The 19,180-nt window shown below is 41.6% G+C and overlaps 1 protein-coding gene and 1 long non-coding RNA gene across 18 annotated transcripts in view; one reads left to right on the top strand and one right to left on the bottom strand.

The window, feature by feature from the left end:
• The window catches only part of LOC115585715 (uncharacterized), a 120,357-nt gene that overhangs the window by 20,704 nt on the left and 80,473 nt on the right, over window positions 1-19,180 (top strand). The gene's annotated exons all lie outside the window — the stretch shown is intronic.
• LOC115585712 (membrane-associated guanylate kinase, WW and PDZ domain-containing protein 1-like) overlaps window positions 2,148-19,180 on the bottom strand; it is a 106,543-nt gene continuing 89,510 nt past the window's right edge. For 12 of the 14 annotated variants that reach the window (XM_030424309.1, XM_030424310.1, XM_030424308.1 and 9 more), the window contains 9 exons: window positions 15,615-15,706; window positions 14,155-14,350; window positions 13,713-14,015; window positions 10,978-11,181; window positions 9,718-9,799; window positions 9,549-9,609; window positions 7,249-7,392; window positions 6,968-7,106; window positions 2,148-5,396 (listed from right to left, as the gene is read on the bottom strand). In XM_030424309.1, the coding sequence (XP_030280169.1) occupies window positions 4,294-5,396; window positions 6,968-7,106; window positions 7,249-7,392; window positions 9,549-9,609; window positions 9,718-9,799; window positions 10,978-11,181; window positions 13,713-14,015; window positions 14,155-14,350; window positions 15,615-15,706 (2,324 nt within the window). In that variant the 3' untranslated portion in view covers window positions 2,148-4,293. Of the gene's footprint in view, window positions 5,397-6,212; window positions 6,305-6,967; window positions 7,107-7,248; window positions 7,393-9,548; window positions 9,610-9,717; window positions 9,800-10,977; window positions 11,182-13,712; window positions 14,016-14,154; window positions 14,351-15,614; window positions 15,707-19,180 lie in introns of all 14 variants that reach the window. The other 2 variants (XM_030424320.1, XM_030424321.1) reach the window with 1 other exon arrangement.

The raw sequence follows: 19,180 nt of genomic DNA on the forward strand, positions 1-19,180 counted from the left end.
ATTTGTGGAATATTGGAAGTGCAAGGTTATTACTTTTGTTCACACAGACACTAGTTATAATCTTAAGGTACCTTTGCTGTTGCCAGGAGGTATAGGGAGTAATAGTTGAGTGGCACAGCTAATTTGAAAATAATTGATATAATGATTTGGAGACACAATACAATCACACATAGAGTTAGCTATAACAAGATGTTATGTAGTGTTAGATGTTCTAATAAAGAATGTCTAAAAACAAGTAAGCTATGAAATGCCATTTTAGTCTATAATTTATCAATAAATTAAACATGCCTTTAATTTATATCCTGACATAAATAAATCTGTCATTTTGAAATAAATGTTCAATGAAATAACTAAAATAATTAAAAGCATTGACTCTTTTTTTATTAGGGGTGGTGAAAAAAATCGATTGTTGATTAATCGCGATTATAATATTGATGATTATGATTCGATTATTAAATTTCCAAAAATTGATTTGAAAAAAATAAATAAATAAAAAATTTGTTTTGAAATAGTAATACAAACTGGAGTCCTCCTCTTACTGGCTTCCGCTACATGGTCCACAGTCTGGAGCCAAGATATGTTATTCCATCCCGGAGCTTTTTCACACTTAAATCGATTCAAAATCTTTACAAGGAGACAAAGCTTTCCGTGCAAGTGTCCCTCAACTCTGCTCACAGGGTAGCAATAACCTGCGATGCCTGGACATCCAGAGCTACAGCCTCATATGTGACCGTTACAGCTCATTATGTCAGCAGTGAATGGAAGCCAATGTCCTACGTACTTCAGACGAAAGCTATGGATGATAGCCACACAAGCGCAAATATGTGTGAGTTTCTCAAAGCAATGGCAGACAAGTGGGGAATAGAGAAACACGCCCTGGTTCTCATCTCCGACAATGCTTCTAACATGAGTCCGGCTGCTGAGCTTGGCAACTTTCTTTTAACAGTGAAAGACTACATTTAAAACAAAGTAAAAAATAATAATTTGATATCACAGTTACACTATACAATATTGAAGGTGCTGTGAGGTGTTACTCAAAAGATAAGTAAAATAATTCAGCAGCTGACTGTTGTTAAATGGAAGATCAAAAAACGTTAATAATTGAAAATATGAATCGATAATCGTTAATAATCGAAAATCGATTTGTAATCGAATCGGGAAATTGGGCCGATTAACCTCCCCTATTTTTTATATGTATATATATTTCTTACCCCATTTATTTACTTCAGGATTTACTTCATAGGCATAATTCTTTATTTAATATGCATATTTATTTGTTCTAAATTTAGGAAACAAGCAATAGATATTAAATAGTTTGCTAAAGTAATGGATAAATGGTTGGAAGGTCCATATTTTGCCACAGCATGTGATTGTTGTATGAATACAGACTTGATAAAACTAAATTGAACTTTATTTGTTTCCGTTAACTTTGGGTAAAAAACCTGAAACGATTACCATTAGTCCGAGATGTCACTGTTGGGTAGATATCAAGGATGCTAACATTACAACATAAAATAAGCACAGTGGAAATGTCAGGTTGAAAATGGCTGAAAATGACCACAAAAAATAAATGGTACATCTTGGTACACAAAGGTTGTAAATGGCTGCAGGAGAATATAAATGAACGCCCTTGACAGTTACCCAATTTTAAAGTGTTCATATTCATTAATTTGTTAGTTTTTACGAACGTTTTTTATGTTCTATCAATTAAGACGCATTATATCAGTGGCATGATCACCAAACTGGCTGCAACTTTCCAACAGTAAAAAAACAACACATTAATATTATTTGTTGTAGTGTATGGGGTGATATAGTCTTGCTTTTACTATCTCATTCCATTATTTGATCTGCACCATTAAGTGCGGTACAAATAGGGTGAAATGCCAAGAAGAAAATGAATGTATTATAGTTGACAGCCCATACTACTGACTTACTTTTACTTGTTCTTTTATATTACAATTGTGTATTTGATTAGTGTGTAATTTTAAGTTTTAAGTTTTCCTCCAGTGACTTTAATAAGCCTCTAAAGCTGCATATGAAAACTTGTTCTTACCATGACTGACACACCAGAGTGATTTGATCAAAACGAATGTACAAAAGCCTCTCCAGAGACATCACTGCAAGAACGGCTGTGCAGAAGTATGAAATCCTTTTGAATTTGTATGGAAAACTTTATTTGATAATAAAAATAGCATTCACAGACTTCTTTTGATAGCTACATATACATCGTAATCCATCTCAAGGAAAGAAGCTGGATAAGTCCACATCTACTTGTACTTAGACTAATGTTATGTATAGCTTCATGGGTCAAATAAAGCTATGAACAATGTAGTATTTATATATGCATAGTTTTATAAAAAAGATTGGCCCATATACATGTACTGCTTTTATCAACACAGAGACAGCATTATGTCCGGAGCACATTGCAAGAACTAATGCTTGAAGAACACAGACTGCATACAAGTGCTTTATAATACAAAGGCAGGCTAACCATCGAGAGAGATTCAAACCATCAAACAGTTTCTGATTGACCAAATACAGTCTTTCATTTTTAAAATGTCTTTACATACCTGATCCAGAGTAAATCAACATATTTCCCATAAATCATCAGGTCCATTTCAGAGATATAAACACAATATCACATTCCTCACTGCTGAGGTTTTTCATAAATTTCTCTTTTGTACAAGAAAAAGGCAACATTTTATTCCTTGACAGGTTCCTAATAGTTACATTGGGAAAAATCTTTACAGGTCATGGCCAGCTGGTTAACTTCTTAAATGTGTTTCTTTTTTTCTTCTTCTTTTTTGTTAATACAGTACCATGGCGACAACAGTGATCAAACAATGCATTTGTTGTGGTTTATCCGATATACTTTTAGTTCTCTAATGAAACATAAAACAGAGAATACACACAAAAACACATTATAAAGCAGCAGTCAGACTCCAGTGGCGTGACAGCATGGCTCAGCATGGCAGATTGGTCGTCTCCTGTACCGGGACTCTCCATTTATTACCAGCAAAACAAACCACATCAGCTCTTTGTGTCAGGACCGAGGAGGTGGTCGGTGCGCAAATGTGGGAATCATCAACACGAGGACAGGGCTGGCAATTACTGTGGGATTACAGTGCATGTTCCTTATCGATTATTTTTATTCCTTTATCAGATAAAGTTGTTAAACTACACTTAGATTTACACATGCAGCTTGCACAGGGATAATTTACACATTTGTTTGTTTTAAAGTTTTTTGGCATATTTGATAAATCATATTTTATGGCAGCTTCAAGCTGGTATTCTGGCATAAAGCAGACTGAATTGAAAATTTAATGAGCAAGAAATTTAGATAACTTTTTCCCACAACAGAGAATCTACTAGAACAGTAGTTCAAAGTGAGTCATGTTCCTTCCCTGCTACATCAGTACACACTGAGGAACAATGGGCCGGAGTATTCAAGTTATTTTTATAATCCTACTCCAAGGAAGTAGGTAATGACACCGTGGCCAATTTCACATCAGTTGTTATATTTTTCCATAATTATGGGAGTGTGTGGGTGTATTCAGGCAAGTGAGGGTGGACTGCCACACAATTCAAGGATGCAACACAAGTAAGAGTACAGCATGCTTCTCCCAGGTACAGTGTGCACTTTCACCTTGGTCCTTCAAAATTTCATGAAGCTTGCTCAGGATAAGTTGCCAAATTAAAAATAAATAGTGAGCAAATGCAAAAAAATCATATATTATTAATATAATCATCACTCTTCTTTTACCATCAGATCATAAATTTAGATATTTGTCTTAAGTCCAACGTGACTTTCACAGAGAGAACCATCAGTGTCTTGTGCTATAGTTTGTTCAGTAAAGCAATTCAGGAATGGAAAAGACATCTAAAAACAAGTTGAAAACAAGCTTAGTAATTAGAAGTTACCACAACTGTAAGAATGTTTCATACCTCTGAGGGAACAAATATTTAGATTCAGCAATGCCTACAAAAAGCAATATCACTGATTTTATATGCAGGCACATACAATACCTTAACTATAGTACAACAACTTCTGTTATGTTCAAAATAACTATAACATGACAAAACAACCAGTATGAACTGATAGAAGGATTGTACTCCTGCTGTTTTATGAATCTCTGGATGGGATCAAAAGTAGTTAAGTCAATCAAATCAATCAATAAACCAGTCGACCAAATAAAGCACAAGAGTTAGTATCCTCAGAAGTCCAATTCCAGTGTATGGTACATAGTTTGCACAGATAGAGGAGAGAGTGGCGAGGGGGATCTCTGCTCTGCTCTAGATGCTGAGGTCTTTGGGGCTCTCTTTGTACAGCCGTCTTTTGGGCTCAGGGAGCTGGTTTGGGATGTGGCCTACTGCGTTATTGTTATGGCCTGTGTTGTTGTAGGCAGCATTGTTGTGTGCAGCGTTGTTCTTCATCATGCTGTAGTAGTCCTTCAGTCTGGGTGCTGCTGCATAGTTCAGCTCGTCCCGGCTGTAGGTGCTTTCAGGGGAAGAGTCCCGCTCCATTCGGTATCTTCTCTCCGGTGTCCCGTTCATCCGAAATCCCTCCTCCCTCCTCTCTGAGGAAGAGTCTCTCAGGAGGTTGCCGTTCTTTGTGGCTCTATCATATGTACGGCCCCTGGAAAGAGACAAGGAATCCCCGTTGTTGTTGGCGCGCTCGGGGGTTGCGGCCTCATTGACTCGCCCAGGCGTCTGTGAGTCCTTGAGGAGCCTCCGCTCATAGAGCTTGCGTTCAGGAGTGACTGAGAGGAACCCTCCATCATCATGCTCCCTCTCAGGTGTACGGTCCCGATGCGCTCGCTCTGCCCGGCGGTCCATCGACTTGGCCCGCCGACGATCAGGAGATGAGGCGCGCTTTCGGGTTGGTGAGCGGTCAAGTGAGCCGCGGCGCTGCTGACGAGACCTCCCGTCCAAAGTAGAACTGCTGCTTGAGAGCTCTCGCCCCCTCAGTTTTTCGGCAGCTGCAGCCTTCTTCCCCGAGCTGTCTTTCCTCAGAGTCTTTAGGAGTTTAGAGATGCCGCTCTCCGACTCGGACTTCTTGACTTTCCGGCCTCGGCTCTTCTTGTTGCCACTGCTACTGTTACTGTCGTCTAGAGACTGCTGATTAGGGGTACTTTGACTGTAATTGTTATTCCAGGTGTGATGATGGTGGGGGTTAAATTGCCGGCCTTGGTAGTCCATCTGATCTGACCCAGCCCTGTCCCTGTTCCTGTCCCTGTCTCGGCCACGCGCAGCCTCCTCCTGGCGTGATGGTTTGTGAAGGTCTGGTGGATAACTGGACTCCAATGAAGTGTGATATCTGCTGTTAGGTGGCAGCGTTCTCACTTCCGGAGTGTTTTGTGCCCCGGGTGTGGGAGGGTGCCCGTCACTGCTGCCGTCTGCAGGGGAGGAGAAAGGAGTAGAAGCTTGTTGACTAGAATCACATTGTAGGATTGAGGGTTAGGAATACTTTTAAATCAATAACTTGACATTTACTGTGACTTTCCACATTGGTTCATGTGAGGTCTTGCATTGGCATGAAATAAAGTCAATGCAGAGATTTATCATGCAAACATGTGCTCTGTCATATGCTATATTTACTTCCCTAAAAACAGTCAAACTGTGATGTGTAACATACATTTTACATCAGTACACATAAAAAGTGTTGTGTTGAAGTGTTGAATCACTTCAATATATTTCTTTAAAGGGCTGCGGGTTGAGACACAAGGAGATGTCAGCAACAACAGCAGGTGCAAAAACATCGGCAAGTGTACAGGCAGGATTATCAGTGACACAGCAGGCACCTAGGAAATCATTCAAAACAAAATGGTGAAGAGGTCAATGTGACTCTTTGGGTAGAACAAACGAAAAACAAGAGTGTGTTTGGCTGCAGGTCTGCCAAATTAGAGACAGGTTGCTATGGCAGCAGCATGTGATGGAGCAGTGGCATTAAATTAGTCCAAGTAAAAATATCTGGTGTGGGGCTAGTGAAGGGGGAGGGTTTGTACATATACAGATTCACAGAAGTTAATTAAGCAAAGTTTATTTCAGGCAATGACAAGACATAAAGCATGCACACTATGTAAAGACACCCGCGCGCAAACACACACACAAAGTAGGACTCAGGTAGGGATGAGTTGGAAGGAAGGGTGGATAAAACTGAAAGGAAAAATATGACAGGGAGAGTGGATTGGGACAGACTTTTGGCTACAAACCGTGGTCTGATTTTGGCCCATTAGGTAGAAACAGGGCTCTCCCATCTTGTCATTCCTCATTGTACCAACAGCGAGATGAGGAGCCATCATCGCTGGAGAGAGGAGGAAGAGCCCAGCAACAAGAGACAATCAGAGAGAAAGAAGGAGGAATAGAGAGGAAGACAAATAAAACGGACAAGAGGCTGTTTTACAGAGCATCTTAATAGAGAGAAGAAAGGGTGTGTTGCGAGAGACAAGAAAATATCACACTTTATAGAGAATCAAAAATCCATCGGAGAGGGGTTGGAATAAAATGTCAGAATTAAACCTTACATAAAGCAGAAAATAATGCTGAGAGATACAACAATATGACTCGAAGCGTGATAATCCATCAGCAGAGCATACAGCTCTGGAGAAGGAACATTACATCAGCTGTAAAACATCTATGCTACCGATCCTATAGAGTGTATATCAGTGAACAAGCTTTTGTGTCAACCATTCCTTCATTAATCAGTAATATATGAAAGCTCTATCTTGGACCAAAACTATGATAGGTCACTTTTAATGAATGGATCAGAAGTGCCTTTCTGTCAAATGTTTACAGTAATAACATTCATGAGGAGTAATAACATTCATCCAGAGGAGCACTAAGTAGATAAGAAGCTTTATTCTAGGGTGCAGTGTGTACAGCTGGAACAATAATAAGATTTCAGTGCTGGCAGTAGAAGTGTTATTTACAGGAAGAGGAGAAAAATCACTGCAACATGATAACCTACCATATTCGGGTACAGATCCATCTCCCCGTTTGAGGACGAGCCGCGCCCTGCGACCACCGTTCTTGATCAGTTCAATGGCACGTGAATGCTTCATGTTCTTTGTGCTCTCACCGTTAATCTCCAGGATCTCGTCTCCCACCTAAAAGAGAACATATCATTGTTACCACTGGCTAATGGTAGTGTGCAAAGAGGAAATATTGCCTGTCAAGATGCAAAGGAGTGAAAAACAGGACAAAAATATCTCTCTGTAGCCACAAATATGATTTCTAATGGATTCTTACCCTCATTTTGCCATTTCTCACAGCAGCTCCATCCTCTGCTAGTCTCAAAACATACAGGTCCATGTTGTACTCGCGTCCTCCTCTCAGGCTGAAGCCAAAACCTTTACTGTCACGCTCTAGGTCCACAGAGTAGAACTCAGCATCCTGTGAGACAGAAAAGGACAGATAAAGAGATTCATCAGAGAAGAACAGTGACAACCCATGGTGCAAACGGGAGTCAAAGGTGAGTCCAAACTTCGGGACTAATCAAGCCATGTCCCACAAAAAACTCACAAAATGTCAATGGCAGTACAATACCCTGGAATGCATGAATAATTAATGCCACATGGGCCTGTGTGCAGGGTACAGATCACTAAGCAAGGGCACCACAAGGGCTGGACTAAGCCCAAACGTAACACACTAATCAAAAGTTCCCTCCCAATGGAACTATGGTCTCTCCCCAAATCATTTTCTCTGGCACTCGCAGGTTCAAAGCCTAATTCATAATCAAACTACTCATTTGAATGCCACAATGTACAGATACCTTTAGAACTTTAACTTCAAGCCTAAATAAGGAGGTCAACTCAGGTAGTGCTGTTACGTACTGGAATACTGGTTCAAGTCCAGCTACAGACCACAATATGGAAGTGGACTGGTAGCTGAAGAGGAGCCAGTTCACTTCCTGGGCTACTGCCGAGGTGCCCTTGAGCAAGGCACCGAACCCCCCATGTGTGCTCCCTGGGCGCTGAAATAGCAGCCCACTGCTCCTAGCTTGCAATGTGTGTGTGTGCGTATGTGTATACTTAGAATGTGCAGCTAGTGATGGGTTAAATGCAGGGGACAAATTTCGGGTGTGTTTGCATATCTGACAAATAAAGATTCTTCTTCTTCTTCTTCTTTCTGACAATACCTTGGAAAACCTTGGAAAATATCAATATTTTTTGATACCATAAGAAAAATATCACTGCAAATCAAGGGCATAAAAGTGTGTTTGTCAACTTGCTATCGGAGAGAAGAGAGCAAAATTGAAAATGCAGCTAGGACTGGTGTATCGATACTGTGAAAAATGATTATTGAAGATGTTTCAAATATCTAGAATCGATATGAATCAATGTTTGTGAGAACCATAACCTTAAGTGAGTATAGAAACCCTGCTAATGTCATGCATTCAGGGCATATGAGGAACGATGACTTTTCAAGACCAAGTAAATTAGGTGTGAATATGGTCATCTATACGTTTAAGAGATAAAGGGATACAATTGAGTGTGACATGCCAACATGGAAGTGAATTAAAAAAAAAAAATGTATGCCTGAAATTGTTTTTTAAATGTCAATAACAGGTCGGACACTACAGGTACTGCATATGCAAAGTGAGCCTTGAAATTTAATACCCAGGGTTTTATGAACCTCATGATGATGTAAACTGGACATTTATAAAACTTTTTCCAAGCTGCAACCTGGCGAGCCCCCTTCTCTCCATCAAACAAGCCTGTGTTGCGAAACTTAACTAATTTCGGTACAGAAAGCCTGAGTGGAAGGCATTTTTAAAACCCTCTGTGTGTGGAGCTCTCAGTAACTTTGTAGCTTCTAAAATAATCTCTGGGTTTCAAAGTTTTATCCCTCTCCAGTGTTGTACTTTGAGATATCTTCTGTATTTTACTGTTTCTTGTGTTTGCTTTTAGCTATGTCAGGATTTGTTTTAAGTTACAGCTGGTGAAACCCCAACGTTTCCTGATTTTGCATCTGCATAATAAAACCATTTAGTGATAGTACTTAGGAGAGACTATGTACAGCTGATCCTTTAGCAACTACTCAAGATGAGCATGTCATCAGTTACAGACACACCTTCAAGTGGATGGTCCTGTTGTAATGGAAATAATAATCACTGGGCTGATGTGCCAAGTCAAACCAAGTCAAGCTGGGCCAGCACTTGTGTTTGGAAAAGCTTTCGTCTAATTGTTGAATTAGCTTCAGAAACCGTCTCCTACACACCTATCCGATGTTGCATTTTGGGTATCTGTGTCAGACAAACAAACAATCTGACATTTACGCCCACTTAATGTCGTGATTGGCAAAAATTCAGCTTTGCTTTCTATTTCTGTCACTATTCATGTGCAGCACTATAAATGACTTCCAGCTGTGAAAATTACAAAATGTGTGCCATTTTTTGGCAACCCTGATAGTAAAAAACGGTTTTGTATAGACCTATGATCTGTAGCTTTCCTTTGTTTATTGCTATTGTATGTGTTCTGATGTGTGACTAATAGATGATGTAAAACCTAGTCGGTCATCAACTGTGGAGTGAAAAGATCTATTCTTACCTGTGAGGTCTGAGTGTGTGTAGGTGGAGGCGGAGGGGCTCCTTTCGACTTTGAGTTATTCCTTCAAAACACAGAAATCCACATGAATACAAACTGTGTGGTATTAAAGGCATTCATAAAAGGCAGTTGCATTCATACATATTTATAAAATAAATACATCGTCACCTACCGGGGCTCTGTGTGAGGTGTATGCGTGGTGGTGATGGTAGCTATCTTCTCTGCATTAGTCAGCAGAGAAGCATTGGAAGATTCTGCAAAGAAACACAGGAATCATAAATTAGGGAAAAGAAAGGACTAAACTAAAATAAAGTGACTGCTTTTGTTAAATGCATTGGCTAACAGCCGTGTTTTTCAAAAGACTGTATGGAGAACAAAATGTTACTGTCCAGAAGAATCCACTAAACTGCCCACAGGCTACTCTATTCGACCTGATGCTAACTGCCTGTGATGTTGTCATTTGCCATTTGCTCATGGACGACACTGGCCCCAACTGCACGGAGGGAGAAAAAGCAGTGAAGAGACAAAACAACTCATCTGCTTTTTCAGGAGAGAACATAATGAAGACAACTGTCTTTTCTAGTCTGTCTTTAATTCCATTGTATCACCAGCAACACCAACACTACTTTACACTGGCACTGGCAGGAGTTCAGTTCTGTCCGTGTTTAGCAAGAACATCAGCCTGACTCATTTGTCTCAGGATTCTTTCTCACTCTCCAATCATTACTCGAAGAAATATGACCTCCTCATCACAAACTCTCTAAACAGTTTTCCGTACCCACACATCTTTCACAGTATGGACTAATAAATGCCATCATTCCCATATTATAAGGCCATGTAATGATTGCTACTATGAAACCTTTCCATATTGCAAGCACACACACTTGCCGGTGAGTTAATGTGTGAGAGTTTGTTCCCAACTTAATTAATGGGTAATGGATGGAGGGTAGTACAGCAGAGCTCTGCTCAGGGATTCCATTGGTTGACCAGTGGCTCAGCCAGTAATAAGCACCCTTTGCAGTGCTTGACACATTTTAGCCAAAATATAGAGCTTTCGGTCGCAAACTGCTTGTACTGCGATATTATGCAGTTCCAATTCCTTTCCTCAACTAAGCTGAAGTGATTAACACTAGCAGGAAGCACATGATTAAATGTGAGCAGTGTTTTTAATCCTTTCAATCTGACAAAATTTTGCAAATGGTAAGAGGAAAATAAAAAGAGAAAGAAGACTGTTGTACTTTCAGGGGGCAACTTCGCCTTACTCCTACGTAGTGACTCAGTCTCTGATATACCAAGGTTCACACCCTGATGAAAAGTGCTCTTGCCTGTATGGAGAAGTGGTGCCCTTTCCTTCCTACCACATCCATGAATAAGTCACATCATGCTGCATTATGAAACGACCATGTGAGGGGCTGTGAGCCAAAAGCCTTACCATCACCCGGTATGATCCTGAGCGAGACGGTGTTCCCGGCTTCCTTGATCAGGTTGACGATGTCCGAATGTGACTTGTTGGTGATGGAGCAGCAGTTAACAGCCAATATTCGGTCCCCTACTTTCAGCTTCCCGCAGCGGTCCGCCGGGCTGCCCTCGATGATGCGTCCTATTTTGTGGGGCATGGCCACACAAGCATTTCCGGCTTTTGCGTTAACATACATGTTTGTGTTGTGGGTGTTAGAAATAGTGTGCGGTGATGATTTGATTGTGTTGATTGGATATGTTGATTTAGATTTTATAATAAGAAAAAAAAATAGGCGGAAAGCCAGGAAGGAAACAGAGAGAAAGAGATGAAAAGAAAGGTTAGTTATCAAAATCACTACATCCCAATCCACCAAAATTGACTGTACATCCCAAGCTAACATGTAGCAGTTAGTACATGTGCCAAATATTATAGTAGACAAAATTCATGGGCTTGGGAGGAGAATGCAAAATCTGGCCTCTGCCCCCTATTTCATTTTATCTTTGGGGATCTTAACCGGCTCAGGAAATGTAAGGATTCCTACAGAAAAGTCCGCCATAGTCCATGTATGACTCAAGTCATGTGGTCAATGCACTGCAAGCAACACGAGCTGCACCTGAGTGACAGTGTTCAACACTGCACATCTTGTTTACAGAGAAGCTTTGAACACACCCGGGGGATCTCCTCCGGTTCTCCTCACCCTCCCCCTGTCGCACTCCCTTTTTCTCTGCTCCTCCCTACGCTCCCCCTTCCATCCCGTATTTTTGCATCATCCATATTTATTACTTCACCTTCTTTGCAGCTACCCTCCCGATGTTGTGACTAAAGGATGCACTTGTCACTCTATCTGAATAATGAGATGTGGGACATGACAGGGTGTGGCAAGTGCGCAGGATTTAATACCCATTCTACTAAGCACAGCACCAACCCCCGGTCACAGTGGGAGGGAATGAGATGGGGGATGGGCTGTACTGGACTGGAGATAAAAATTTGTATCCATGATGTATTGGAGATTGAATGCGCTGAAGCGGCTTTGTTCTTCCCAGGAGTGACAAACATCCAGCACTCCTGGAAGAATGCTTAGGGTTTATTTTTTTTTTAGTAACACACATCCCTCTTGTCACATTTCACCTCATGTCCCACATAGTTGGAATCCATTAGGAGAGTGAGCACAGGAAGCTACAGCATGATCTCAGATCAGCGCATGAAAGCACAAAGTCCATTCATCTCGATGTCCCAAGAGGAATAGTTACGGGATAGAGCAGGCAGGCACAGTGAGGCAGAAGCAAAAACAGGAACCTCAAAAGACTAGAAGACGTGTAGACAAGGTTGTTGTCGACTAGCACTGTCACCGGTGTCACTATAAATAACACGTTAATTCTTGCATCATATTTTGCAGAGCAACACCATTAGCCCCTGGGATCAATGAAATTTTCCCTGGGCAGTCAGTGTGGCTAACGTCTCATCCATTCTTGTGTATTTCCTGTGACACACCACAGTACATCATCATAATGGCTCGGTATACAAGAGACCTTGGCATGACATTGGTGTTGGAAATTCATCACTCGGAGGTTAACACCAAGTTTGTTCGAAGAGGACATCTACAATTCCTCATTAATGCCTGGGCAACCTTAATAAATGCAATTAGGCTGTTTTGCAGTGATACGTAAATGGTATAGACAGCTATGGAGTGTGCTGAGTGGACTTCAATTACATGCTGAATGAATTGGTGAGGGCAGCTGTGAGGCATGAATCTATGATGATGGTGTTGGTGATAAAGCCAGAGCAAGGCTGATCCAGAGTGCGAGCCACACATGAAGTGATTTCTTTATCGGGAAGCTCAAGATAGAAGGTGTGTGACCTCTGTCTGGGACATCAGGCGCACTCCTGTCAAACGCAACACACCTGATATTCATAAAACAAATGAAACTTGATGAGGAGAAACTGTAAAAATATTATAATCCTTCCAGGAGATGGCACTAGGAGACATTTTACTCTGTGGTTCATGTACAGGACACACTCTGTGTATTCTCAATTCAGGTTGGTGGTTTTTGGTGGTTGTCAGGTCTTGAAAATGCTTTAAAAAAATGACATTTAGTTTAATCTAAAAACACTTAACACTATTAAAAAGTCTTCTGTTTAATTTATGAAAGTAAAGTCTTAATTGAGTTTTAAAGGTTTGGGTGTCAGAAGACACTTACAGATATAAAGTGGGGCTGTTTCCACAGTAGACTGAGGTTGCTGTTCAGTCTTTTTTTGTGGGGTTTCAGCAAGCAAAATCAAACCTCCATTAAGTAAAAGTACAACTATTACATCATTAAGAAATATTGTTTGCTACTATTGGGACGTATTAAAAAAACAATTTGATGATAATTCCTGGCCATATCATCTGTACTGGTTTTCCACCATATTTTCACACTAAAAAGGTCTTAAAAGCTCGGCGCACCCTGCAGAGATGCTATAAAGATTTAATAGTTTTACCGTCAGTGCCGTCTATTAACCTTTTGAAGAATACTGCTTTGATATCAGAAAACCGTTTCTAACTTTAGAAGATTACAATTGCCCAAACGATCCAACTGTTGAGTCTGATTATAATCTAAATTGACCCTCTTTAAAGTCAAACAGGCTGGTAAACAAAGTAAATTCACATGTCAAATTGAGTGGAAGTCCCAGTCAGTCTTAACTAGCTCCGGCCGGTCAGCCTAACTTACCAAAAGTGGTGCCGGCATCAGGCCTGGAAACAGATGACACAATGACGAAACCAAAGCCCTCGTTTTCTCCACGCTGGATCTCCACATCGTATGGCTGCAGGGAGGCGGGCACCACCGCGCTGCCGCTGCCACCTCCGCCGCCGCTGCCTATGCCGCTGGTAGATCCGCTGCCAGAACTGACGGTGTTGAGGGAGTTCTGGCTCCCCTGAGGGGTCCGCTTGCCTTCCGTCAGGCTTGGTGCCTGGGTACTGCTGTGGTGGGAGGAGGCCGGTGAAGGGGGGACGTCACCTTCCCCTTTTGACACTGGTGATGAGGAGGAAGCGAACACACTGGTTAGACTATTCATGTCACGAACCTCTACAACGTTTGTGCGCAGAAGAGCGAGCAGTGTTCATTCTGTTTATATGACACATGCACAAGTTGTATGTAAAACTCTCCTCACCTCCATATCCGGAGCTCTTGCGTCTGACAGTGAGGTTGACATGGCCCTGTTTAGCAGCTTGCTGCATCAGCTGCACCACCAGCTGGTGAGACTTGCCCACCACCGCCGTGCCATCCACACAGATGAGCTCATCGCCCGACCGCAGGCGCCCGTCCTCATCTGCTGCCCCGTACTTCACTATGTGCCCTATGTAGATCTGGGAAAGCACACAAAATGCATGATGTAACGGACTACTGATTTTTGTTTAAATGATGCTGTAATTCATTCAACGCAGGAGCTTTATAATAATGATACAGTGCTGAGGCTAATTAAGAGTCATTAAGCTGCAGTGAATTAAACCAGCAGCCAAGAGAAAGTGCAATGAGTCATTGTGACTTAACCCCTTCTTAATTTAAATTAATCTGTTTAACACAAGCCCTCGGGAAGCACGCCAGACAATTTTACATAGTGGTCAACCTGTGTAATAACAACGACATATAATGCAAAAAGACTTTTTGCCATAAGCTTACATTGTGAAAGGTTTTACCATCAGAATTTGATCTATGAGGCCTGATAGCAATTTGAAAGTCGAGAAGAGCTGCACTGTTAAAATATTTTATCACCATTCAGGCTAGCTGAGGGCTAAACCAAGAGTTAGCTGTCTCATCTGGCAGAAGTGTCTGATGCCCGTGGTCTATGGGCCGCACAATGAGGAGGCTATGGAGAACATACTTGTAATTTTACTCTCAGCTGTTGAACTTTTTTTGGACTTGATGCGCCACTGAACACCTCTCATGGGAATGAACAGGGCTTCGCCTCTGATGCTGTATCCAGTTCTCATTACAAGTCCATGGTTGAACACAGCAGCATGTCAGAGTCTACTGTTGCATCACTTCAAGGTGTTCGTGGCTGAGAAACCAAGAAGGCCAGTGTAGCCTATTGGGGCTATGGAGAAGCTTGTGTGCTTTAGGAGCTGTGTGGGAGTGTACACAAAGCTCTGACAGAAACAAGCAACAAACTACCACCCAGCATTTTTTTGGCACGAACAACAAGTACTAACTCCTGTGGGGTGGACCTGAAGCCTGCTGCCATTATATTTCCCTCTATTCCTCAATATCTGCTTTCCACTCTCGCTCTTGCACCCTCCTTTAAAGACAAATATATGGCGCATAACCAGAGGGATTGAGGATAAGGCCTTTGCCTCTCTTAACAAGCTGTCTATATGATCCTCCGGAGACCAACAGCTTCAGATAGAGACAGAGTGATGTGTTACGACTCTCTGCTACTCTGGTTTCAAGGCAGACTAAAACAGAAAAGCAGGAGGAAAGACAGAGAAAACTAACAAAATATTTATAGAGCTGGGGCATTCTCAGAAAAAAGGACAAAGCATTCAGAGATTTCAAATTATGAGCATTATATGATTGTTTCTCTGTTTTAATTCATTAACTGTTGATGGGATTCAAAGGCGGAGGGATACTTACAGGCTCTCCGGGTTCATTTCCTCCCAAGATACGAAAGCCAAAGCCTGTGTCCTTCCGCCAGAGGAAAATGTCCTGCTCCTGGCAATCTGGCACTGAAAAACACAAGAGAAACAGTAAGAGGACGCCAAAGACCTTCAGGCTCCGCTTAGTGTTGACTGATTAGCATCTTTGTAGGCTAATCTATGAATGCTTGTTGCTGTAATCAACAAGTTATGTGTCCCTTTTTTTTCCAATTACCAAAACTCCACTTCAGGTTGTATACTCGCTGATCAATAAGGTGTTTTCTATTAGCGTCAGAATGAGAGCAGGCAGGTTCAACAGCTGCTCCTTCCCCTGTCTCCTTGTTCTCATGTGTAGACAACAAACTAGGCTGCCAAGTCTCACGCTGTGACCTTCTCATACTCACAGACCTGTAGTCTGAAAAGGTACTCAATGGCGATCCCTATTATTAGCCCCCATTTATACCTGAACCTTCCTCACACACACGGATGTACAGCCTCACTTTCTGGCTATTTTTTCTCCTCCTTTCCATCCTACACACACACACAGATCCTTGCACATTTGCATCCCGCCATGGACAGAGCAGACTGTGGAGGAGGACACAGGCAATTTGGTGTCAGTCTGTTCAGCCCACAGGGCCAGTCCGCACAGGCGGCACAGGCCATTTCTTCATGCACTGCCTGCTGTCTACACGGCTGCCGCGTTAGGCCAGTAGTGAACCCATTAGCTCCAGCTCTCCGGTTCCCCCGATTATGTGCTTGGTGTAAGTTTAACTGCTTTGGCTAAACTTGTAATTAACCCTCCGCTGAGCGATCAAAGCTCAGTGTAAACTAACAGAAAGAGGTACGGCTGTGTGAAACAGATAACACCGCCGTAATGTCGAGGGGAGCAGAATTCCCAAAAGCTCCTCTTTCAGTCACACTGTACTGCCACTGAAATATTCTGCGCTCAATTGATGCATGCGTTAACTGGTGTGTAAGCAGCATGCACATGAATCACTATAGGTAGGGTGATCAAAAAATAATAACACAATTAATATAAAGGAAATTTAAATTGCGATCTTTTTTTCTCAATCTTTGAGTGCCCTCTAGACTTACGCCAGTCTTGAAATAGCCTATGAATTTCTGTTTACACCATTTAAACACAATTCTGCGATAAGAATTTTGTTGGCACAGGCTCTACATCTGCCATACCGCTAGCCGTAACACATGCTGCCTTGGAATCTGCCTTCGTCAATTCAAAGGTATCTCAGCTGAAAAGAGGACCCTTTCATTAAACTGTACTGTCTCGGGGTTCCCAACCACTAAAAACCCAGTAGGTACTAAGGGGGTTGATGTAACTGCCATTTATGTACTGCACTGTGTTTTGTTATTTATTTTCCTGGAAATGGCAAACTTTTACTTACATAACACAAGGTGAATAATTTTCATTTAACATTTGAATGTTTAAAAGTGTATGATACTAAAATGCATTGCATTGTTAACAAGCTAATGACAGAATAGATTATAATATTTGTTCTGCATCTGTGTGGTCAAAAAGGTTGGGAACCTCTGGTCTATGCAGTAAAAAGACGCAAATGTTCAAATTGGTGCTATATGGGCAGAGAAAAAGGGCTATGGTATTCCCTTTTGCTCAAAAGTTGGAGAACGACCAGAATGCACTGCACCGCACTGGACAAGTAAGCACTCCCATCTGTTTTGAAACAAGGAAACAGCAAGATGGCCAGGTAGTAGCTTGTAGTTGCTCAAAACCATGGTCAATATTTGAGTATTTTCACCGTCCATTTTCACGAGACAGGAACAATACTGCAAGTCCACAAACTTTCACTGTTGCCACTAAACACTACACTGAAATATGTTTCTGAGAACAGCTTATTACAGACCATGCGAGTCCCTTCACTTGTTCCAGAAAGAGTCTCTATACTACCAAAATTGCAGCGATACAAAGCTAGGAGAAGATTTGTTTTCTGTTATAAAGAAAAAATCCAGAAATGTGTCCAATCAGCATGGATATGTAGTTTGCTAGGATTACTCTATTGGTAAGTTTACGTAGCACACTAAGTAAGTAAAAGGACATTTAATGCTATTCACCAAAAAAAGATCGATCGCAGTCTAGACAGATCACACACTTGTAGACAATGACAGGCTGAAGATGGAGAATCTGGGCCTCTTTTTTCTGTCTTTGTCTCCTTCTCTTTTTCTTGTTTCATTGTGTCTCCCCTCTTTCCCCCCCCTCCGCCGACTCAAAAAGGGGCTGCAGCTCCTTCAGGGGTTATCAAACAGATATACCAATCAGCCGCAGCTTAAAGCAGCCCTCTCCGGGCCCAGTTAATATTTAATCAGCAGCAGTCCTAGATTCTACAGGCAGCCGTGATTATTAACCACCAGCGCTGCGAAACACGGCGTGTCCATGTCTGGCTGGCAACAAACACAACATGCGACAAGCTAACACGACAGCCCTGCCACCTCTCTACAATCACAAAATAGTCATTTTACAACACTGAGATGTATTTGATGACATATACAATCTATTCTCCCTTTGAATATCACCTACAGTTCAAGTACAGGGAGGTCTGACAGATGTAATTCAGCCAGAGCAATCGAGTGAACCCGCTATTTTGAGGATTCTTTCCTATTCTCGCAGACTCCTCTGTTAGAAACAGAAAAGAAGCGGTTTGACACCCTTACAGTGTTTCCCCATGAATAATGTAAGAATAGGCCCTGACTGCAAATGATATTGAGGATTCTCACAGAGAGCCTGCCTACTTTCTTGTGTTCCAGTTTTGGCTTTTGGATTGTCTGTTTTGCAGTGACTGAACAGGGCGTAAGACAAGCTGTTTGGTTGCTGCTGATGTAAATTTGGTCAGTTTTTAAACATGATTTTAAAAGGCTAAGGTCGCCCTGGATGATATGCAGGAAAAACAACAAACATGCAAACACGCAAACACGCTCACACACGCGATCAAACCACTCATCAGCTAGCACTCGTGTGTTTTCAAGGACACTTCCCTCTTGGAGGCACCTTTTGTCACCAGGATCAGTTGTGACTCACTGAGTGCGCAGTTGTTTAGCAAACACACAAAAAGGCATTAGCGGTCACAAACACACATAGACAGAGATTGGTCCTGTGGGGAACACACTGTATTCTCTGCTTCGCAATTTGAAGAAATACATTCGTGAATCCACTCTAAACAAAGCATTCGGAGATGTTTCCAGGGTCCAACTGTTACAGTGGACAAAATTAAAACACTAGCAATCCTCCAATCAGTTACTGTTGAATCATATTTTCCCGACCGCCAATACTTAATTCAACTTCCCAAATTCCCAAAACATTTTATATAGCACCCTGGGTTTTTTTTTTCTTTTTTTTTTTTCTTCAAAATGCTTTATAGAAAAGCAGGAGATATAAAACATGCCAAAGACAATAAAATGCCCCAATATTTAAAAGGAATGATTTGACACACGTCCTGGTATTTTCTATTTTGATGCTGAAATTTAGTTAATAAGAGCAGTACTAGGGATGCACAATATATATTGGGACATTTGTATTATGGGCTATTTATTGGT

Source organism: Sparus aurata, chromosome 7, assembly GCF_900880675.1.
Source record: "Sparus aurata chromosome 7, fSpaAur1.1, whole genome shotgun sequence".
NCBI classification, from domain to species: domain Eukaryota; kingdom Metazoa; phylum Chordata; class Actinopteri; order Spariformes; family Sparidae; genus Sparus; species Sparus aurata.